This window comes from Pan troglodytes, chromosome 1 (assembly GCF_028858775.2).
Source record: "Pan troglodytes isolate AG18354 chromosome 1, NHGRI_mPanTro3-v2.0_pri, whole genome shotgun sequence".
NCBI lineage: Eukaryota > Metazoa > Chordata > Mammalia > Primates > Hominidae > Pan > Pan troglodytes.
In genome coordinates, this window is record NC_072398.2 from 31,629,150 (window position 1) to 31,653,305 (window position 24,156).

The following is a 24,156-nucleotide window of genomic DNA, read 5'->3' on the forward strand; positions in this document are numbered from 1 at the left end:
GCCATTTCAGCCAGTTCCTCTCTCTGTACATTCTTTCTCCAGTTATCCTTGAGCACTACAGGTGAGAAAACGTGGAGAACGGTTCTGCAATTTTCAATCTCTTTTTTTTTCTTGGTATTTCTGTATTTAAATATAATTTTATGCTTCTCAAAATTAGAAAGAGCTTTCCCACTGCTATCACCTCATTTTAGAGCTACAGCTAAATAATGTCACATTGTTTCTCATGTCAGAAACCTTTGGTTAGCACCAGAAAGTTCAATATAGCTCTTCCAAATTGAAAGTCTGTTGGACCGGGCACGGTGGCTCACGCCTGTAATCCCAGCACTTTAGGAGGCCGAGGTGGGCAGATCATGAGGTCAGGAGATCGAGACCATCTTGCCTAACACGGTGAGACCCCGTCTCTATTAAAAATACAAAAAAATTAGCCCAGCGTGGTGGCGGGCGCCTGTAGTCCCAGCTACTCGGGAGGCTGAGGCGGGAGAATGGCGTGAACCTGGGAAGTGGAGCTTGCAGTGAGCCGAGATCGGGCCACTGCACTCCAGCCTGGGCGACAGAGCAAGACTCTGTCTCAAAAACAAAAAACAAAAAACAAAAAACAAAAGTCTGTTGAAAACATGCACTAAGCGATGCCTAATACTAAGTGATATGTCATTTTTGAAAAGATCTTGCTGTTTTAACACATTTTTATGCTTATGATTAGTCTTTATTGCTGTAAGAATCCATGCAACAAACTTGATCATTTGTGGCAGCTTTATTCAATTGTTTAGATTCAAAGCCTTTCCTTACGGATATGGCACCGTTTTTTTGAAGGAGGAGGGTTTGAATTTGCCATGTTTTCTTATATGATTTTTGTCCTTTACTGTTATGAAGCACAAAAGCCAAATCATTTAGTAGTCTGACATGTAGTTTGAAATCAAGTAAAAACATTTTTATTGCTGACATTATTAAATTGTACTTAATTTTTTAAAGTGTCTTTTAGAAACATATTTAATTTACTTTCACTTAGTTGCTAAACACATTATATTTTTCACTTTTTATCTACTTAATGTCAAATGATTTGATAATCCATGGATTCTATGTGACATAATTTCTTAGGTTCTCTATTAATAGTGAGAAGAAAGAAACTTTTTTTCCTGTCATTTTGCCTGATTAGCACTACAAGGAGTCTTCTAAAATGAAAAAAAAAAAAGTGACAATAGATTTAATCAGAGAAACAAAACAGATCTCATCACATTCATGTCAGCCCTCTTCCATCAAGTTAGAAAGAACATTCCTATTTACATTAATACACAACACGTTTGTTTTTATATGATACAGATCACTGTATTTTGTTGCAGATGTAACAGATAGAATTACAGCTGCTCTTTATTTGACCATCTAAAGATCCAAAGATGTTTAAGGATTCAGTTTGCTCAGTCTTCCCCATACTGTCATTTGTTGTTTGGAAAGGAGACATAATTTGCAACAGATACAAAACTATTTGTCATTTTGCAGGTTTGCCAAAAATAAATGAAACTATTAATTATGACATTTTTGAGCAGCTGTTAATAAATTGGGATAAGGTAACTGTTCATTAGAGTACCGCTTAATGACATGGGCTATATTTGTTTAATGCTGCTTTTCCTAGAAATGTATTAACAAAATTAAGTATATCAACAAAAGTAAGTGATGCTTTATTTTAATGGTTTAAGTTGTCTATCCTACCTTAGTAAATTTAGGATTTTAAAACAAATTCTCTTTTGTCATATTTCAAAGCAAATTCTATCACTTGACATTTTATATTTTATATATTTATATTTATATGTCCAAAATAATGGTTTAAAACTGCTTTTAAACTAACTTTAAAAGTAAAATTTCTAGTTTATTCTCATTTTTTCCTTTCCATACCTAAAATTAGCATTCGATTTTATTGTTGTAAAAGAAGTTTAGCCTTTCAGATAGAAAAATATCTTAGTTTTTTTATTCATTCTTATGTACGCATGAATGAATAGAAAGTATTCATATATTTGCTTTAATTAGAATGTATACTTTCTATATTTGTTTAATTGGAATGCATTTAATTACATATATATTCCAATTAAAAAGAAAGCTCAAATGGCATCTAAGTATAGAGATCCTTAGAGTAGAATAATTGGAAGCATACCACATATACAACATAAAATGGTTTTTAAGGGATTTAATTAATCTGTTTTACTCTATATAACCAAATTATTGTATTGTATAAAACTACACTATTCTCACATTGCCAGTTCTCATGCTTCCTGTCCTTTTGGCATCCTGAAATTCTTCCTTGCCAAGATTTTAAACTAATGATCATAGAGGGTTATTTTAAATTGTCATTATACGAAATAAAATTAGTTATCAGCCACTTAGAATTTTGGAGGGTGCTTTTCACTTTTATATGAAAAGCCCACACAGAAGAAAAGGAATTTGACATTTAGAAATAAGTAATATGCCCAGTGGGTGGTAAATAAAACAAAAACAAAACACTACTACTAACTAGTGAAACTCTTATTACTTACATCTTCTCTTTTTCTGGTAGATGAACTAGATATTTTCAAATGTCAGAAAGTATGAACAGCCTCTCATCTCTAGGATTGCAGTTGAATTTGGCCATGGTCACTAAGGATGGAAAATAGTTAGCATGTGAAAGCTGTTCCAGTGACCCCTAACTGAAATGAATTTGTGGTCTAAAGTCCATTTCCTTAAGGACAGGTGTTTGTTTCACAGTTGGCACTCTCCAAATTGGTCCTGTGATTAAATGGGCATGGACACAGAACTAACCTTTAACTCCCAGAGATGATTCTCCTAGGAAATGATTAGGATACACCTGCAGGCCCATATCACAACAGCTTGTATCACTACTGCAGCCTGGGTTATAACTTCATTATGGGTGCATTTGGGGATCTGTTAATCCAATGTGTAAGTGCCAGAATACTTCCCAAAACAAACAAGCAGTCCTAATTTATTAGTAAGAGAATCACTGTAGAAATTAATATTTTAAATCTGCAAAATAATAAACAACATCTGCTGCTTGATCATTTGTACCTTACAGTCCTCAGGAAAAAACCTATTAAATTCATCTGCCACACTGAAAATACTTTCAATTTTAAAATATTACTTTATGTCTACAGAAATCACATCAACCCTTGAATATTTACTGCTCATAACAAGAATTATTCTGCAATCTAAAACTTTAATGCATATATAAGTATAATTAGAATGTTTTACTTAATAATGAATAAAAATATTCAAATATCAAATATTTGGCTATCACTCATTTTAGATAATTTTCATTTCCTTTCAATTACAGGAACAATTTAAAAATAGCAAGATAATGTCTTAAGAGTTATAACTATGTTTTTAAAAGAATCAATTTCTTTATAATCAGTACCTTTCCTTTGCTTTTTTTGTAGAAATAATTGTTTTTCAAATTGTTTTTCATCATTCCTTAGTGATTTATTTGTATACCAAGATGTTAGTGGGAATTTACCTTTGTTTATTTCATATACTTCTGATCAGTTCCAACTCATGCCCAATTATATTACACTAAATTAACATAATTCAACAGATGTTGATATTTAAATGTTTTCTGGCATTCAAATATTGGACAGCTGTCTTCGAGCTTGGGGAAAAGGCAAACATTTAGAGTTAAATGCTGAACATATGCTTAAATTACTAATTAGAAAGATGGAATAAAAACTACTATTATCCTTTCTAAGGACAATAAACCTCAGATAAAGATTTTTGTAATCTTTTTAAATCAAGTTACAGTCCAGGGGTCTATGCAGACTCCATCATTTAGACCTCATGGATAACTTAATTTAATTTCAAATTTGGTCACTTAAAAATTATGAAGAGTCTCTTTCATGAAGACTTGAAAAAGCTGTAATGACATACTGGCAATCTTAAGGATTGAAAAGATGCTTTTTCACTTACATTGTCAGGATGATGAAAGCAATTTTTAACAATATTTTATCATAGAAAATTTTATTATATACAGAAATACAGACAAAATATAAACTCATTGTGTCTATTAACTGGCTTAGATAATTATCAATGTGTGGCAAGCCCTGTTTCATCTGTATCCCCACTGAAATACATCAGTGTGTTTCTCTAAAAGGTAACAGCTTCTTAAAAAAAAAAGTCTCAGTATCATTATCCCATCTATAAAAAATAACAATAATCCCTTAGTATATGAATATGTATATATGCAATTGATATTTACATTTCCTTTATTGTTTTATTGCATTATAATCTCTCAGATTCCCTTTGATATATAAATTCCCCTTCTCCAGCTCTCTCTTCTTTCTATCTCTCTTTCTCTTTCTCTCTCTCTCTCTGTGTGTGTGTGTGTGTGTGTGTGTGTGTGGTTGTGTGTGCATTCCTTGACATTTTTTGGTTGAAGACATCAGGTGTTTGGCCTGTAAAGTTTCTCACATATTGGAATGTTGCTGATTTTCTCTACATAGTGTCATTTAACATACTCCACTGTCCTCTGTGTTTCCTGTAATTGGTATTGAGATCTAGAGAACTGATTAGAGATTCAGGTTTGGTGTTTTGTTTTGTTCGGCAAGATTGTTCCAAAGGTGATATTGTGTACTTCCCTCACTTATATCTCTTTCCGTGATTTATTTGCCATGATGATTATTGCCCAGATTTATTCACTAAGGGTTGCAAAATAGTGCTGTGTTAATTCTTTTCATATGTTCTAGTTACTTCTGTTGAAAGCTTCCTCCTCCCCAACTATGTGATTACTTTAAGGTACAGATCATGTAGGGAAAGCAAGAGAAATACTTGATTCTTTCCCCTTATTATATGCCAGTTTTCAAAATGAATTGGTTCCTAACATTTTCCAAAGGTGAACTCACTGATTTAAACACATTTGATATGTTTCGTCCATTAGTTATAATTCTAACTGATGCTAAAATTGTCCCATCTGTGGCCAATGGGAGATTATTTAAGGTAATTGTGTGTTTCTTTGCTGCCAGTCTTTGCTTTCTGGTGTGTTTACATTTTCTAGGCTTTTCTTGGACCTTTTCTGGCTTAGACCAGGAATCACCCACTTCTCCAAGAAGTGCTGATTCCTTTACTATAATAGGAAATAGGTTTAGAAACCACAGTCTGGATGTTAGGAATGTCTGTGTTTCTAGGCCTTTTCAGATAAATGAGTTAGGATTTTTTTTTTTAAATCATATTGATTCATACTGATAGTTCCAGTTCAAATTCAAGACTTTATTGTTTATACTTTCTGTCATTGATTTTAATCTTTTTCCAACCATATTAAAAATATTACATCTCAATGACAATGGAATACTCATTTTATTTACCCCACCATACACAGACAGCAATCTCAGAATCACCATACTGTCATCACTACCAGTAAAATAATCACTAAAAAGTGTTTTTTCTTTTTTCTATTTTTATTTGGTACTTACTATAAGTACGCTAGGAATATGCAATCATTTTCCTGTGTTTTAAAGTAACTTGAAATAGTTTCTAAGTATAGGTATACCAATGTATAATTAGTGTCATTTTCAGCAACAGGTTTCTTTTTAATGTATTTAATTTTGTTTTATAATAATATAAAAATACTCGTGGGATCCACAATCAAATTTTCACAAGCAGTTATTTTCAAAGAAGTCTCACTTCTACCTGGTTCCCTCCATTTGTTTCCTCCCCAAAATGGGTTTTGTTTTGCTTTTGAGACGGAGTCTCACTCTGTCACCCAGGCTGGAGTGCAGTGGCATGATCTTGGCTCACTGCAACATCCGCCTCCCAGGTTCGTGAAAGCGATTCTCCTGCCTCAGCCTCCTGAGTAACTGGGACCACAGGCACCTGCCACCACACGTAGCTAATTTTTGTATTTTTAGTAGAGACGGGATTTCACCATGTTGGCCAGGATGGTCTCAAACTCCTGACCTCAGGCAATCCGCCTGCCTCAGCCTTGCAAAGTGCTGGGATTACAGGCGTGAGCCACCGCGCCCAGCAGATATATCCTTTCATTGGCTTTTGTTTCCCTGTTTTTAAGAGAAGCAAACACCTCTCTCTCTCTCCTTCTCTTACTACCTTTACCTTTCTTTTTCTCCTTTCTCTTGCCCTCATTCTCAGTCTGGTATACCACTGGACTTTGAAGAAGGCTTTTTTTTTTCTAATAATTACCTGTTTATGATTACCCCTGTATAACAGTTTCAGGCCCTCTCCCTTCCTTTTTGAGGCCCCTTGCTGCTGGTTCCCTACTGTGAGCAATATTGAAGTTAGCTGGCCTCATGTGCCCTCCTTTCATTTGTTCATATCTATAAGACAGTCAGGGAATTTATTTTATTTTTCCTATATACTTTTTATTGTCATCCGTTTTTAGCCAGGCATGGTCGCTCATGACTGTAATCCCAGCACTTAGGGAGGCAGAGGCAGAGGGATAGCTTGAGCCCAGGAGTTTGAGACCTGCCTAGGCCATATAGAAAGACTCCATTCTCCACAAAAAGGAAGAAAGAAAGAAAAAACAAGTATTTTCATCCACTTTTAGGTAGTTATACTGTGTGTACATTGTCTGACACATACAGCCATTTAGTACTATACTGCCTCCTTTTTTTTTCAGTTCTAGTTTTATTTAGTTTTAGTTCAGTCCATTCAGTTTTAGTTCTACAAGTAAATATATTTTTAATGATTACCACAAAATCTTAAGTCAATGCTTCTGTACTCTTTTTGTCTGAAGTTTATTCTCTAGTTTTTCCCTCTGGAAGTGCTCATTCAAACAATATTTCCTGAGTTCTTGCTTGTTATTAGCAGTTTATGCATGAACTGTATATTTAAAGGTCATTTTGGCCAGATATGCAATCCATGGCTCATGTTTTTCTTCTCCTAACTATCTTAAATATGTCACTCCAATGCCTGTATAAAACGTTGCTTTCGATATCTGATATAGTCTGATTTTCTTAGACATAAAAGTGACTTGGTTTTGCCTAGATGCTCAATGTGCATTTTCCTTTTCTTTAAAGGCCAAGAGTTTGACTAGACTACATTCTAATGTTGATAATTTTAGGTGATTTTTCCCAGGGATGAAGTTATCCTTTTTTAGTAGCTAGTTATTATTGTTTTACATATTAGTCTGTTTTCATGCTTCTGATAAAGACATACCCAAGACTGGGAAGAAAGAGATTCAATTGGATTTACAGTTCCACATGGCTGGGGAAGGTCTCACAATCATGGTGAGGAATGAAAGGCAGTTCTTACATGTTGGCGGCAAGAGAGAATGAGGAAGAAGCAAAATTAGAAACCCCTGATAAACCAATCAGATCTCATGAGACTTATTCATTATTATGAGAATAGCATGGGAAAGACTGGTCCCCATGATTCAGTTACCTCCCCCTGGTCCCTCCCACAACATGTGAGAATTGTGGGAGATACAATTCAAGTTGAGATTTGAGTGAGGACACAGGCAGACCATCTCATTTTAAAAATAAATTTCAAGATGTTCTCCAATTATAATGTTTTATATTTGTTTTGTTTTGTTGCTTTGACTTTGTTGTTTTAAAAATTTGTATTATACTTACATTGGATCTTCTTTGCCTATCTTCCGTAGCTATCACTTTCTTTTAATTTCCTTTTAATTTCACTTTCTAATTCACTTTTTAATTTATCACTTTCCTTTTAATTTCTTTTTTTAATTTTAAAGTTTTTATTTTTTGCCTTTTCCATTTTTATTGTATTTTCGTATTCTAGTTCTCCATCATATGGCTCACTCCTCTGTTCCTTTTAGTTTAATTTCTGAAATGATTTTTTTCCTTTTATTTCTAATTGCTTCCTAAATGCTATCATCTCTTCTTTTAAATCTTCCTTCTATCCAGTCCCTTTATTTCTCAACCTCTCTAGTTGTGACTTTTTCATATATCTTCTATCATTTTCTTAATTTGCTTTAACTTGTTTTAGAATTATCAGGTGTAGTTTTCATTTTTGTGGGCATATCTAGAGTACTCTTACGGTCTCTAAGGACCTTATTTTTTCCTTTTAATAATCGTTCTTATTTATGTATCTGCAACACTGTTCTGAATGAGGTTTCCTGTACTTTTAAGAAGGAGACATGAGACAGGATAGCTTTCTAATTTCATGGCTTTATACCTCTCTCTTCTGTTGTTTTCATAAACCAATCAAAATTCTGGCCTCATATTTTCCAATATCTGCCTCTTGTATTCCTCTCAATATTTTTATTTAGACCTTCTGTTTCCTTTTCCCCTTGGCCTCTGTTCTGCTCCAGTTCGCTTCTACTTCCACTGTTTTTCCTTGGTGTGGGTTTTTTATCCTGGGAAATCACTTTAATTTTTTAATTTCAAGAATTTATATGATCCAACTAATTCAACACCACAGAACTATTACATCTTGGTCCTCTTGCACTCATTTATAAACTGGAATCTTTCAGTACACCTCCTATATTTAGCATCTGTGTTCATCTTGTCTCCCTGTACTTTCCATTGAGTGGTAGAGCTTTGGAGGTTTTCCTGTGCTTGGGGCCATTTGCAGATTCCTCTCTTTTTCCTGCCCAGGTGTTGATATGGCATCTCATAGCTGCCAATAGTTTATATCCAACCACCTGTTTGAGGATGAGAAGGGGAGGGTTTGGGGAATACCTTGTTGGCTAGGTATTGGTGTCCAGGGGTTTTCAGTAATGCCACATGTTATTATATACATTCAACAATAGTGTCATTGCCACCATATTCCCAGAGCACTCTTAATTATGACTTTCTTTGTTAAATTCTAGGATTTCAGGGCTTCTACATAGCATGTTTATTTTTAAGTGAGTAAATAAATTATTAGAGTGCTAAGTGGTCAGGGTTTAATTTCTTTTAGGATGGTATTGTCTGTTACTAGAAAAATGATGTTTCATGCAGTCCTTCACACACCATTAAGTGCCTTTTATTCTGAGTATATAAAAGACATTAGGCTAGGTGATATGTGTGGAACCCAGATGCTATTCTGTCTACATTCCAGGAACTTACATTCTGGCCAGAAAAACCTGGATTCTGTCTTTCACTCCTTTCAATCTCTCACCCTTGTTCTCTTTATCCATTCTCCACATCATAACCAGAATGACTTTTAGGGAACCCAAATCTATTTATGTATAATTAAACCTTGAACTCCTGGGCTCAAGCTATCTTTGTGCCTGAGCCTCTCAAGTAGCTAGCACTAAGGTGCACATCACTATGCCTGCCCTTTTTTTTTTTTTTTTTTGGAGTGATAAGTTCTTGCTATGTTGCCCAGGCTGGTCTTGAACTTCTGGCCTCAGGCAGTCCTCCCATCTCAGCCTCCCAAAGTGCTGGGATTACAGGCATAAATCATCCTGCTGGCCTACTTAAAAATTCTTAATGGCTTCTCATTGCCTTAAAACCAAGTCCTAAACATGGCTTGCAAGGCCTTCCTGGTCTAGCCTTTCTTATTTTTTCAGCCTCATATCCAATTACTTCTTACCTTGAATGCGATATACCAGCTGCAATGAACTTGTTTTACTTCCTCAAGTAAACTATACCATCTCTACGGTAGATTTTAAGACTCATGAAAAAGATATAAAGTGTTGTGGGTAATCAGCTTGAGAAATTATGATTTGGTATGCTGTGTTCTGCCATGTTAACATAAATGACACTTTCATATTTTAGTTTGTAGAATACATTTAGACCTTATTAGCTACTAGTAAATCTATTCTATTTCCGGTGTGTACTGTAACAATAAAATATGATCTCAACTGCAGAGTTTCTTTACTCTTTTGTACTTATGATTGGGCCTCAAAAATGCCAAATTATGCCATATTCAGTTTATTTTATACAAATTTCCTTTATGGGAAACTATGGGTAACATTTATTGACTGCATACTGTGAGGCACACATTTCTTTAATCTTCACATCAACTCTGTGAGATTGGTTCTGCTATCATCTCCATTTCACACATGAGAAAGGCCAAGCATAAAAGGATTAACTAACTTGCCCAGCTTCACCCAAGTTGTTAAGTAAGGGAGCAGGAATTGAACTTTGTCTCTTTGGGCTGCACAGTCCACACTCTTAACTGCTGTGCTCTTCTGCCTCACAAGATGAGTAGATGAGTAGGTGAGGAGAAATGAAAAAACAGATAATTCAAAATATATGAATTTAGTTGAAGAAAAATATTTCCCCATCATGTTTATAGCTAACACCATAATAGCTAAGATTCATTGAGTGTTAATGTTGTATTTTAACTCATTGAATTTCCAATATTACCCTATGAGGTAGATATTCTTATTATCCCCATTTTACATAGGAGGAAATAGAAGGGTTAAACAGCTTTCTCAGGTCAAATGGTGGATAATTTATACAGCAGTGTCTTTTTTTTTTTTTTAGTCTTATTTCTATGCCATTTAAAAGTAAACTTGACTGCTTCCTGAAATCTGTTATCTTGCCTTTAGTCAAAACTGTTGATTCTTCTAAAATAGTCACTTAAACAGTATGTAGATCGATTTATGTGCAAAGAAAAGTGACAACATTTTGCAATCATGACTAACCTGATCGTTGTTGAATCATTTGGCATTTGATTTCTGAAGTTTATAAAACATAGGGACTTGTATGTTTTTCTAAAGAAAAGCATTGCATTATAAAAATGAGAAGAGGAAAAGACAGTTTATATTTGAAGTTAATTTTTGTAGGGTAGTGTTTTTCTCCATAGACATTTAAAATCAGTAGACCTCTTAAATACAGCAAGTAATAGACCCAATTTAACAAAATTATAAACTGCCTTTGGTTCAAAGATCTTAATGTCAAAACTATCCTGAATATAAGTTAATGCTCCCCAACTTTCCAGTTATTTCAATTGAAGTGAATTAGGAGAATCCTGAAATCCTCTTCCTCCCAATTGTTGAACATTAGTGTTCACGTACTTATCACAAGCCTCGTGATACCTCACCTAGCTATTACAGTATGTTTTATAGTCTAGTAAATATTTGCTAACAAGTCTGTAAAAGTTTTAGGGATATAACATATATCTACCAAAAACTATCAGGGAGGAGGAGGGTCTAAAAGCGTTCTTTTCATAAAGTTACACTTAGTGAAATGCAAAATTATGTAGAAAGGGAAACATTTTAGAATAAAAGTACATGCATATACTGTAAAAACTAGCTTCAGTTAACAAGCTTAGTTTTGCAGATATTTTTATTCTAAAGCCCAAGAAATGGAACAAATATGTTTTGTAGTGTTCTGTAACTAAGCATTTATATATTAAAGAAATTGGAACCACAATAAAAAGACTGGTTAACATGAAAACAGATTACTAATTTAAAAAAGCCTTGACATGCCTTGTTAAATTTTATTCAATAACTATTTATTAAATACCTGATATGGCAAGGCATGTAACTGCTAAGGAAAATGTACTTAAAGAAATAAATCAGATGTGGGCCTTACTGCCTTCAAGGAATATACAGTCTGGCTAGAATATTAGTTTGTGTACATATATAGCTGTAGTTTAAGGCAGAAAATACTGTTTTCTCCCATGAGTAAGAGATTATTTCTGGCAATGGGTATCAGAAGACTCTGCATAAAGGAGGTGGCATTTCAACTGTGTCATTGGTTTCCAATTGAATTCCACCAATAAGCAATAGTTTAACCTAAATGCAAGTAAGTTTGCATTTACATGGTAACACTGTCTGACATATTTCAAAATAGAAATAACTTCTTATGTATTTCAAAAGTTTCTGATATTCTGGCCTAATATTAAGACATTTAGTCTTATCTTCTCAATATGGAGATAAAAGTAGCAAGCACATTTTTCTTTGCTCTTTAGTAGTCCTACTCAGAAAATGTACATTATAGCATATAGAACTGTTACATTATCATTACCATATTACTTTGCACGACAAGCAAAGTCATGGGACACGTTGCAGAAAATCAAAGCTGAACTCAGTCTTCAGCCTGTATTTGTCAAATCAATTATGCAAGTAAATTGTAGACTCTCTTGAATGAGTGAGGACTCTCAACTTCAAGAGTTAGCTTGGAAATGGATCCACATTTGACTCCATCTCTGCCTGAGAGCAACTTCCAGAATTGTGTCTATAGAGAATTATGGAGCGGACTTTTTCCATTGAATTCAATTTGTCAGTATGATTAATAAACTGCATAAATTAAATAAGTTTCTTAAGGGGAATTTTCAATAATTGTGAATAGACAGATTTATAGAATTTACTAAAACCTGATGTGTGCAGAGAGGTGTCATCTCCTTCCACTGCTCCATATGTGCCAACTCCAGTTATACTGAGTTGCCTACAGAGCGACACAGCTATGGCATGTCACGTGCACATCTGAATGCCTTTGTGCCTCTGCAAATGTGTTCTCTCACTTAGGGGCCTAGAATGCCCTTATATGCTGGTTGAGGATTCTCTTTGAAAATTGGGTTGGAATCATTTTTCCCACGTGATCAATAGACTTGAACCCCTAGAAAATGAACATCGTATCTTTTTTATTTCTCAATTAAAAAATGTATTTCCTGTCTGATGGCATAGGGCATGGCATACATTACGTTTTCAGCAGAAGTTTATTAAGTAGGTTATAATAAAGTAAGCTGGATGATGTAGTAAGGTACGGGGGAAAAGTAGTTCCTTGGAGTCAAGAAAGCTTTGTTACAAATACAATAACTTAACTTTCTGTTCATGGGATCTTTGACAAGTAACAGTTCTGGACTTCAGATTCCTCAGATATGTAATGGGTTTTTATGAGTATTACATTATGTAAAAATTACTGGCATAATACCTTTTATATAGTTAAAACTCAGTGAGCCTGGATGTTTGTAGTAGTTCAGATAATAAATTCCAATACTTAAGAAACCAACATCTATTAAACGGAAAAATAAAATTAAATATATATATTCTCTACTTTGCTCTTTAAATTCTATTATTTCCTGTGCTGATGAAAGAAAAAAACTTAGCACGTATCTGTCCTAACATGCTACCTCAGAACGGAACTTAGAGCTTGGCTTAGAGTCTGAGATATCAAACAGAGGAATACAGTAAAAGGTCAATTCAACAAACATATCCAGATATCATATAGTGCACTAGATGAAGTAGATCCAAAAATGAGTAAATGCATGGACTTCCCTCAAAAAAGTTAGGAATATTAGGAATATCTCATAATATCATATTATAGATATTATGAATGGCAACCATAGCATCCTAGGAAACATTTAATAATAGTGTCATTATCAAAGAGAGAGTGTGGGATTACATCTGAATCTGTAGTCTATTTTGATAGGTTTTTTATGTGAGATCCAAGATATCATTTTTAAGCAAATTACAATGAGCCTAATTGTTGAAACTCTACACTAAATATCAATGATAAACAGATTCCAGAAATGCATAATTATAGCTGAGAATGAGGTAAACAGTTTACTAAGTGCCTACTATTTCCTAGATACTGTGGTGTAAAGAATAAAAGAATACTCCAAGATGCCTCAAATATCAGATTCTACTTGGAGAGACAATATCCAATTTCAATTCAGGCAAAATGAATTTTCCTCAGTTTCCCCAAAGAGGTGGTCTGCTACTATAGCCCTGTGGATTTATTACATTGCATAGTAATTTATTGTTCATGTTCATTTCCTACATTAGGCTATGAACTCCTTGAAGGTGGGAGCTATCTTACCCTTCTGTTTAGTTTAGCATCTAGGAGAATAACTGATACTTTGTCAAAATTTGTCAATTGTTAAGGGAATGTTTTTGAATAAATTTAAATAACAGTTCAAGAAAGAAGTGTTACTATTTAAAAAAATTCATGATTGATTACCACCTGAAATGTTGAGACAACGATAGTTATGGTGGTTTTATTCATTTTAGTTCAATAAGCTTTTCTTGTGCTTTTAATATATGAAAAACAAAGCTAGGTTCTGGGAATTAGACATGGTTCTTGGCCTCAAGTTGTTTTCCATATATATTTAGCTGACAGTCTCCTCTAATCTTAAAACAACTTGAGGCAAATACTATATACTGTATGGTAAGATATGACAGCAATATGCACAGATTGATATGGAAATACGGAGAAAAACACTTGGAAGAGTAGCGAGGTTAGGAAAGTTCAAAGAGGAGAAAGACGTTTAGACTTGAGGGCACTAAGAGAACTGAAGGAAAAAAGCAGGCTCTCTAACATGGGCAGAATTAGGAAACAGAAAAATTTTTAGGGCAGAATTAGGAAACACAGAAAATTTCTTAAAGTAGGTAGAATACATTGCTCTAATGTTAGCACATATAAATGGTCTCGATGAGTAGCAGTTGTTAAGAAAAAAAATCTAAAGGACCTGGAAAAATACGGGGCATGATGTAAGCTAAGATATAACAGCAGGTCTCTCGAATCGATGTTTAGAAACCCCATTCAACATTCGCCCAGATGTGAGAATGTCTTCATTTACATATGGTAAAGAAGTTGTAATAATTACCTGAATTTCATAAAACAGCCGCTACCATTTTCAGTTATCATTTGTGTGGAATAATGAAGCAGTACAAAAGAAATATTTAACTGAGCTGTTTAGGAATATGGTGTCGTGTATTTCTTAACATACACAAGGAATGATATCATTGGACTAGCAGTCCCTCTAGGCTTTAGATAAAGCATGAAGCATACCATATGAAGGAAGCAAGACATCTTTTTTTTTTGAGACGGAGTTTCGCTCTGTCGCCCAAGCAGGAGTGCAGTGGCGCGATCTCGGCTCACTGCAAGCTCCGCCTCCCGGGTTCACGCCATTCTCCTGCCTCAGCCTCCGGAGTAGCTGGGACTACAGGCGCCCGCGACCACGCCCGGCTAATTTTTTTGTGTGTTTTTAGTAGAGACGGGGTTTCACCGTGTTAGCCAGGATAGTCTCGATCTCCTGACTTCGTGATCCGCCCGCCTCGGCCTCCCAAAATGCTGGGATTACAGGCGTGAGCCACCGCGCCCGGCCAAGCAAGACATCTTTGAAGAGAAAGTACCAAATGGTGGCCAAGAGAGAATCTGCAGCAATAGGCTGATGTCAGAATATCAGTGGGTTTTCTTCTCAAGGACTCTTGTGAGTTTTAATTGAGTTTTTGAAATGAAAATGAGTGTTTCATTCTTGTATGTTATGACACATTTAAAGCAAGCAGAAATGGACAATGAAGAAAAAGTTAACCTTTCTATTAACTACCAAAAAAATGCCTACATGATTTTTTCAAATGACCCTAATTCTTTCTTTATTGTAGCATAGTGGCAGTTTTCAGATGTAATGAGTTTACTCTGCTATGTGTTTAGTGACACCCTACACTAAGCATTCTTCTGCATGTATTGTATGGCAAAGTGCCTTCCATCTGTTCCCTTTAACTGTGACTCTAGGTAAATTACTTAACTTTTTTGTGCCTGGGCTGCTTATCTGTAGGGTGGGGATGATAATAATAGTAAGAGTAATAGCTAACAGTTATTGAATGTATATGTGCTAAAATGTTTTACATAAATGATTTCTAAATGAAATTTTTTGAGGTAAGCATTAGTTTAATCATAATTCTTGAAGTTAAGGAAATCGAGGCAAAGAGAATGTAAGTAACATGCCAAAGGCTGATAAAAAGCCTTCTCAAACATTGATAAGCAGACTTTTTCAAAGCTCTAGTGAGAAAGCAGACATGGTTTTACAAGAAGGAACATGTCCTGACTCTCTGGCTCATCCCAAATGCAAATCAAACCAATGCAACCTAAAGCTTGAATTTACACCACAGCTGCCCCAGTGTGAAAAGCTTGACTTTGCCTTTGAGAAATTCATCCAGCTGCCAAAACCACTTACATTTATCAATACCATTGTTTTTCTCTTTTCTAATTAATCTGGTTATAATTTGTATCTTTCATTGCATGCTTAATGTAAGAAAAAATAATAATAATGAGAAGGGTAAAGAAGAAAATTCCCACAAAATGCCATCACACACAAATCATTATCATCAATATTTTGTTGCACAGTCTTCCATGCCTTTCAACCCAGGCCTATGCATATTCATTGATTTGGATATTTTAGTTTAGTGCACACACCTATTCTGTGTTTTTTGATATTGTGATTTTAAAAGGTGACCTATATATGTGGCATATTTTAAATATTCCAATGACATTTTAAGACAAATATTTTCTATTTTAGGTTATGAATAGTTTGGTTTAAAACTACTGAGTCTATTTTTTTTGGGTAACCCTCTCTGTTAATCATTCAGAATCAGATAAAATTCATGCATCCTCTTGCTAGAAAAGTATGCATACATGTATTTTGCACATAATTTCAGCAAGTTTCTGGCTCTTCTGAAGGCTCCCACCTTGTCCCCTGCATCTCACCGCCTTGCACACTACATTTCAGCCCTGCTGACACTGCTTTGAGGAGTCAGGAGAGTCCTTCACTAGCAGGGTGGCAGCAGGAATGAAATGAGGCCCTTGAGCTCCTTCAGAAGCCTTCTGACACAGTGGTGCTAAAACGGGAGTGTTCCCTGTCACCCCTCGTAGGAGGTGTGACAGGGGTTTGGCTTGTCTGTTGGTCCACTGTGTGCCCTCAAACCCCTTACGGGAGGGGGAACACCCAGATGGGCAGATACAGGAGCCAGGGGTGAGCACTTTGGGGCTCTGGCCCCACAGTATCATCTAGGGGTGGGTACTTGTGACTCCCAAAGCCCAAGTGGGCATGGTGTGTGTTACAGTGCACTCTTTTAGCTTTGCCATCCACAGACAGCTTAAGTGTTAACCAGCTCAGTGCCCTCTTGGTACCCAGGTCCTTGTCCAGCACCCAGGAAGAATCCGGTCACACAGGGACTTGAGGATGGTAAATGCAGGGCTTTTATTGAGTGGTGAAGATGGCTTTCAGTGAGATGGATGGGGAGCTGGGAAGAGGATGGAGTGGGAAGATGGTCTTCCCCTGGAATTTGGCCGTCCAGCGGCCAAATTCCTCTCTGACTATCCCCAGCCAAATTCTTCTTGACGTTCAGATGCTCCTTCTCTTCTCTCTGCCACACCCTTCTGCCGTGCTTCTGCTCTTTTGTCTGTCTTCTCCTTGTCTGCTGCTGGAGCCTGGGGCCTGGGGTTTATATGGGTACAGGATAGGGAGGTGTGGCAGGCCAAAGGCAACTTTTGGGCACAAAAACAGGAATGCCTATTCTCATTTAGGACCATAGGTTTCCAGGCTTGAGGGTGGGACCTTTGCTGGGGTACCGCCATCTTCTACATAGTGTTTCCCTGTCTCCTGTCCATATCAGTGGCTCACTCACACTAGGCACATAGGAAACACAATGAACAGTAGCTCCAGAAGAGGCCACCAATTACCTGTAGCAGGATAAAGCAGACTGGGAAGAAGGAAGTTTGGACTCGAACCCTCTGACTAGAGTGGAAGAGGCACTAACAGGACAGATCCATCTGAAGCAGTGAGAGGAACTACACAGTGGCAGGCAGATCATTCTATCTAAGGGGTAGAGCCTCAGACTACATGTGGTGGAAGGTTAATCAACATAGAGTCAAGAGTTGCCAACAGGTAGGCAGTGAACAGGGATAGGAGCCAGGGGCAGCTGATGCTTGGAGAAGGGTAGGCAGGCAGCATTAGAAAGAGCCTCCATCACCAGATTCCATTTCATGGCCAGGAATTGAGCATCTAGGAGGTCAAGGCAATTACCGAGTTCTGAAAGAACTAAGTTACTACAAGGTTTGTGGTAAGGTAGGGTAAGTCTAGAATAAAGCTTGGACCCAATTACTGAAACCCAAGTACTAACTTCAGTGCACTGAGCTAAAACTTAAACCACCTCTTGCTAAGATCAGGTTTGTTCCAAAGAGAAGGTAAATGGGATTGAGGCAGAATGTGAAGTCAAATGACCAAAGCCATCAGGAGAGAAGACCAGAGCCAAGAACTGGTCAGGCTGTGATCCACGATACCAAATGCAAAGGGTTGCTATGAATGTCCAAAGAGATCATGCACAAAAAGCTGCTTTGAAAGAAAACACCACCATTAAAAACAAGGATTTGGCTGGGTGCAGTGGCCTGTAATCCCAGCACTTTGGGAGGCAGAGGTGGGCGGATCGCTTGAGGTCAGGAGTTTGAGACCAGCCTGGCCAATAAGGTGAAACCCCCGTCTCTAGCAAAAATATGAAAATTAGAGGGCGTAGTGGTGTGCACCTGTAGTCCCAGCTACCCGTGGGCGCCGGGAGGGTGGGCGTGGCGCTGAGGTATGAGAATCACTTGAACTCAAGAGGCAGAAGTCACAGTGAGCAGCGCCACTGCACTCCAAACTGGGGTACAGTGAGACTCTGTCTCAAAAAGGGGAGGAAAAAAAAAGGAAAGTTTTTTGTTTTTTGTTTTTTTTTTTTGAGACAGAGTCTCGCTCTGTCGCCCAGGCTGGAGTGCAGTGGCGCGATCTCGGCTCACTGCAAGCTCCGCCTTCCGGGTTCACGCCATTCTCCTGCCTCAGCCTCCCGAGTAGCTGGGACTACAGGCGCCTGCCACCATGCCCGGCTAATTTTTTGTATTTTTAGTAGAAACGAGGTTTCACCGTGTTAGCCTGGATGGTCTCGATTTCGTGACCTCGTGATCCTCCCACCTCAGCCTCCCAAGGTGCTGGGATTACAGGCGTGAGCCACCGCACCAGGCCAGAAAAACAAGGATTTAATTCAATCCTTCTAGTCGTTATAAAACATTTATACTTGAAAGTGCTTGATACTTATTGTATTGTGCGTTTGGGTACTAAAGGAAAAAAAGCTAGATACTGATGTCTGTCTGTTCAGTTTAATACGTTGAGACATATGGACACCAACTAAAGCGGGGAGGGTAATTTGGATCTAGAAAAGGAAGTTCACACACGGGGCTGGGTTTCCCAACCCCCATCCTTCTCTCTGCCATTGGAATGCTCCTCCAGTGACACCACAGACCTGCTTTATTTCTGTGCAGCTGATGCCCTGTCCAGGCTGATATTTTTCTAACTGACAGTGAGTGTTCTTGCCAAATGCCAGGGCCCATAGTCACGTCTGTTTGTCTCTGTTTTGCAGCTTGTCCGAGGCTGCTTGGGAACACATTTTATCCAGGGGGCAGCTTTAACTAGGCCTAATTCTCTGAAAAGCCTCTGTTTGTAATTGCATACAATGAAGAGACAAGTTCCTATTGTCTTCTCTTTACTATTATTGCGTCTGACACTGCCTGCTTCAGTCCTTGTCAGCCCGTGTCAAAAGCCAGGTTTTCAGGCAAGGTGGTTCTCAGTAGAGTTTTTGTTTCTGTTTTTTGTTTTGAGTTTATTGGATTGTTGTTTTGTTTTGCTTCTACTTTTTTCCCTCCAGATAAGATGTCCAGCTTCCTGTCACCACCCCATTTAAAAGATAGCCTGCAGCCAACGATGGGGATAAACCAAGTGAAGTTGGTTTAAAAAGCAAAATAAAACAAAAAGACTTCTTTTTGAGTTCTGCTTTTCTAATATTTAATAGGAAAATTTTCAGAAGTAATACTTGGGAAACCATGTTTCAAATCGTAAGTGACAGACCCGTAACAAAAATGCACCATTTCTTTATCCTTTCCACTTCAGAATAGGTTGGTTTTGATTTGTCTCCCTTCTTTTCCTCCCCATGCAAATATCCCAACTAAAACACATATCTAGTTGATTGGTGTTTTTCTGATACACCTTACAAAAGGATCTTAATATTGTTCTTTAATAACTTTGGGTCTGTTCCTAGGACGTTGCATTGTCATTCTCAAAACACCACAGAAGAAAGAAACAGAAAATGCCGACCATCACCTTGAGTAGTATTCCAAATGTTCTGCTTTGCAAAGACAAATGACTCATTTAGACTGAAGAAACAAGGCTGCCTTTGAGACATTCATTGATTTTAAATTAAAAAATAACTGCTATGGTTTACATTAAGAGTGACAACTAAATAACAGAGTAGACCTTACTTAGTGTCATTTGTAGCAACTCCACTGCACCTGTCTGAAAGAAGGGGGGTGTGGGGCAAGCCTAAATGGGGTGATCTTATGGATCAATAATCCAGATCTCTCAATGCTGTGTAGCAGACAGTCAATTCTTGATAGAATTACTGAAATATACAGCTAGCTGTTTTTCTTATGGCTCAGGTCTTCAGGTTTGGTGTTGCTGAGTTTATTAACTTTATTCTCCTTGAACATTTTTCTCTTTTTCTTTATATAGCTATGTTGGGGGTGGGGGAAGGGAGTTGAATGAAAATGTTATATTTCATTTGCTCTGTGAAGATACCCAAAATGTTTGGTCCAGCAGATGGAAAAAAAAAAGGTTTAGAAGAGGGAGTTGGTTGTTCCTGAAGTTTGTTTTTCACTATCTTTGTAAATAGGCCTACATAATAAATTTTAAGAAGTATGAAAAAATAGTTATAAAGGCAATATTGACTTGGGAGAGTTATTTTCAAGCAATTAGAATACTCCAATTACATATAACTACTGCAAAAACAAAGTAAATAGAAACCAATGGTATTAATAGTCACAGTGAGCATCTAATATCAGGCACTCAAGTATTTCTTCTGATTATTTCTAAAAATGTGTTTCTTAAGAAACGTGCCCTGGCTAATAATTGTTTTAGCTTAGTTTGAGCTTTAAAAGTATCTGAAATCAATAAAACCAGCCTTAATTCTTTTAAAATTTTTATTGATATTTAATATTTGTACAACCAAGAAGTTTCATTGTGCAGTAACTTGCATCATTCTTTAGTTATTATAACTGAGATGAGGAAGTGAGTGTCTGAACTATGGCAAACCTAGTTGGTCTCCTCCCTCTTCAGTCTCAACCGTGTCCAACTCGAACTCTCTACCAGCATCCATGCATCTGGTCTACTTTGTCTCCTTTTATAAAATCTTTAATGACTCCACATCGCTGTTAAGTCCAAACACCTTCATGGGGCAAAGGTGGCATGTATGGCCCCATGGTCCAGCCCCAGTGCTCTTTTCCATTCGTGTTATACAGTCCCTTCTGCAAACACTGCTCTGCAGGCATCCTGAACTACTCATAACTCCCTGAACAGAGCAAACTCTTTACCACTCAGAAATTCGTTCAGCAGCAAGTTAGAAAACCTGACCTGCAGTGGCTTAAACTGTAAGAATGTTTATTATGTTTTAACAGAGGATCAGAAGTAGCTAGTTCATGAGTTGGTTTTCACAGCTTGATTACAGAAGACCCACACTGCAGAATTCACATTCCCACTTTATTCCCTATTTTCAGAATGGTACCTTCCCCTCCTCTTCAGCTATTTCTGATATCTGAGCCTGTCTGGTATATGCTCTACAGAAGGTAAACTTTGCTCCAGTCTTTTGCTAAGGGGAGATTTCAATAGGGATAAGATATGTGAAAGGATACTTTTTTACAAAAAGGTAATATTATGACTTTCATATGGATATAAAGTGGGTATGTGTTAAAGATTTTATTTAACTCATTAGCTAATGAGGGAACTGGGCAGATGTTATAACCAGTTGAAAGGAGAAGTCAAAGAAGCTCAAGTGTATATAGAGTAAAGGAGTATTGAAATGATTGTTTAAATGGACCCCAAAACTAGCTTTTCCACAGAAAGGAAGGTTGTCATTCCACAGGACAGAATTTATTTGTGTTTCTGTAGTTAAGAAGTATTTCCCATTGCTTTTGGTTAGCTACAAGGTAGAGTTGTAAAATAGCTTCCACAGAATTAGCATTCAGTGACCGAAAGAGTATACTCCTGAAAGCATAGTTTTTCCATGGAAGCACAAATTTTATCCTACCAAGGAAAAAATGTGTATTTGATGCAGCATATTTAGGATTGTTGTAAGGACTAAATAATATAGTCTTTACTAGTCGTTAATAAAGTTGGTTATGCCTGCCGCCACTACCACTGTACCTAATGATTTCATATACACATATTTATATTTTCTTTCGCCACTCTGACTTTAAATTCTTCCAATAATGAGAACTGAAAGTTTCATGTCCTTTGTATCTCCCATCTTCTCTTTTCCCCTCTCCCCATTTTCACCACCACTGGAGTCTTATGCTAAGTCCATAATAGATACTGATAAATGTTTGCTGAATAAGTAAAGGAATAACTTTAAATTTGTACAAAAAGAGTATGTCTTCTCTGTGACATCATTCTACTTTTTTAAAATGTATATATAATCTTAAAAAGTAGACACAGTCATAACTATTCATTTTTCTTGGCATCATGAGCCAAGACCATACCTCAAAATCCAATAAAAATGTTATAGTCATGCATGTTAATGAACTTTTGGAGAGCCAAGCAGAGCTAAGTTAGTCATTAACAGAATGAATTTTTGAAAGGTTTTTTGAAATATTTTAATAATTATAATTATTTTGTAACAGAAACAGTATGTGCTCAATAAAAAGGTAAAAGAAAACTAGACAAATGCTCATTTACTGTTAAGATATGTTGATAAGGTTTTGTGGTGTATTTTTTTGACTGCATGTGGCCCTTAGATTACTCAGATCATTAATTATGACTGTACTTTGTGCTTTATAAATAAAATCTATATTTGAAATAACTGTACTCTCCAGCACTAATTTTTCATTATATTTAACCATCTGAGTATATGTGTTTAAATATATATCTTGAATTTTGAATTTTACCTGAATAAATTTTAGTTAATTTTTCCCTTTTTTTCTTCCTAATAATGTTTGTTTTCAAATTAGTTTCTTTAAAACCTCAAGATACTGTCAGATATCTCTCTGTCTTACTAAAAGAACATGGGCTGTCATAAACATGCTTCATTTATTTCTGCTTCATGTTCCCCAGGCCCTATCCCAACCCTGCATCAAGGATTATGATGCAGGAAATGAACACAGAATCTTTCTATAGCTTGAAAAGTTTGAAGACTTTAAATGCTTTCTTTTTTGTATTCGTCTTGATTTCTAATTGGCCCATTTCTTTTTTTTATATATAACTTTTCAATTTAGGAGACCAAATTAGACAGAAGAATCTAATTGTATAGTAACTGGTTCCAAAAATAGCAGAAGGTCCACTTCTCGGTTTTTATATATCATGTTTTTACAAATATAATCCAGTATCATGTTAGACTGTTAAATAGCAGTGGACCAGCATTAATGCATTCAAATTATGTTTTCTCACTCAGCTAATAAATAATTAACTGAAGAATTCTAATCATATAAATTATAAGGGAAGCATCACTATTTCCTTCTATTTAAAATGTTTTAAGAGAATTCACTGCTGCATAATATCCTAAAAGAAATTGATCATACTTTTCCTGTAATAAATGTTGTTCTGACAGTAAAGCATTAGTAACCAATTGATAACCTAGCAACAATATTGTGATCTCTTTAGATAATTAATCTTAGCTATTTTCCTGTCAGAAGCAACAGTGCTTGATTTTATGTTGAGCCAGAAAGATTGCCAGTTTTGAAAATTAAAAAGCATTCCTTTTATATTATTCATTCCAGTAACAATTTATGATGGCGCATTTAGCTGCTGAACGCTTGTCAACAAACGTAATTATGTTTCGATATAAACAAGATTGGTGATTTTACTATGCAGCTCCATCTTTGTTGAGAACGTTTTGATTTAGGTTCAGATGATACAAGCTGTGTATTTATGTGTCATTTTTTTCTTCTTTGTTAATAGTTTTTTCTGATAATTATTCGTAGGCAAACAAGCATGCATTTAGGATCCTTATGCACGGGAGATATCAAACGGAGAAGAAAAGCTGCACCTTTGCCTGGACCTACTACTGCAGGTAAAACAAAAGCAGGGTTAGAGTGGAGCACAAATGTAGAGTTCATAAATCATGAAGAATAAAATGTAGATACTTCTTAATCACTTGCAATGAAGAAGAAGCACAGTTGCAAGAAACTATTAAAACAAATCATTTGCATGTGGTATCAGGGTGTATTACATGTTCCATGTGTAGATCTTCCAGGTTAACATATATGTTACATCCCTGCCCAAATGCAAGATTTCATGTAAGGTATTAAAAGGATACAAAAACTTCAAAGGCTATATCTTTGGCCTCTATAAATTTACAGTCTTGTTGGGAAAATAAGGCATAAATAGATGAAATGACAAATAACCCCAGAAGAGATTAATAGTAATAAATTCAAAAAGTATAGCCGCAGCCCCAAAACACAAGACCCCATGTGGTAGGAGATGGAAACTGACTGAGCGAATGTGGCAGTCTGGTTTCTAGTCCCAGTTCTGTAGCAGTCTTAG

At 36.3% G+C, this 24,156-nt stretch overlaps 1 protein-coding gene across 5 annotated transcripts in view; it reads left to right on the forward strand.

The window, feature by feature from the left end:
- GPATCH2 (G-patch domain containing 2) overlaps positions 1-24,156 on the forward strand; it is a 198,914-nt gene that overhangs the window by 156,284 nt on the left and 18,474 nt on the right. For 4 of the 5 annotated variants that reach the window (XM_001172096.8, XM_016938803.3, XM_016938812.3 and 1 more), the window contains one exon: positions 23,595-23,683. The exons of the other annotated variant lie outside the window; for it this stretch is intronic. In XM_001172096.8, the coding sequence (XP_001172096.1) occupies positions 23,595-23,683 (89 nt within the window). The remainder of the gene's footprint in view (positions 1-23,594; positions 23,684-24,156) is intronic. 5 annotated transcript variants of the gene reach the window in all.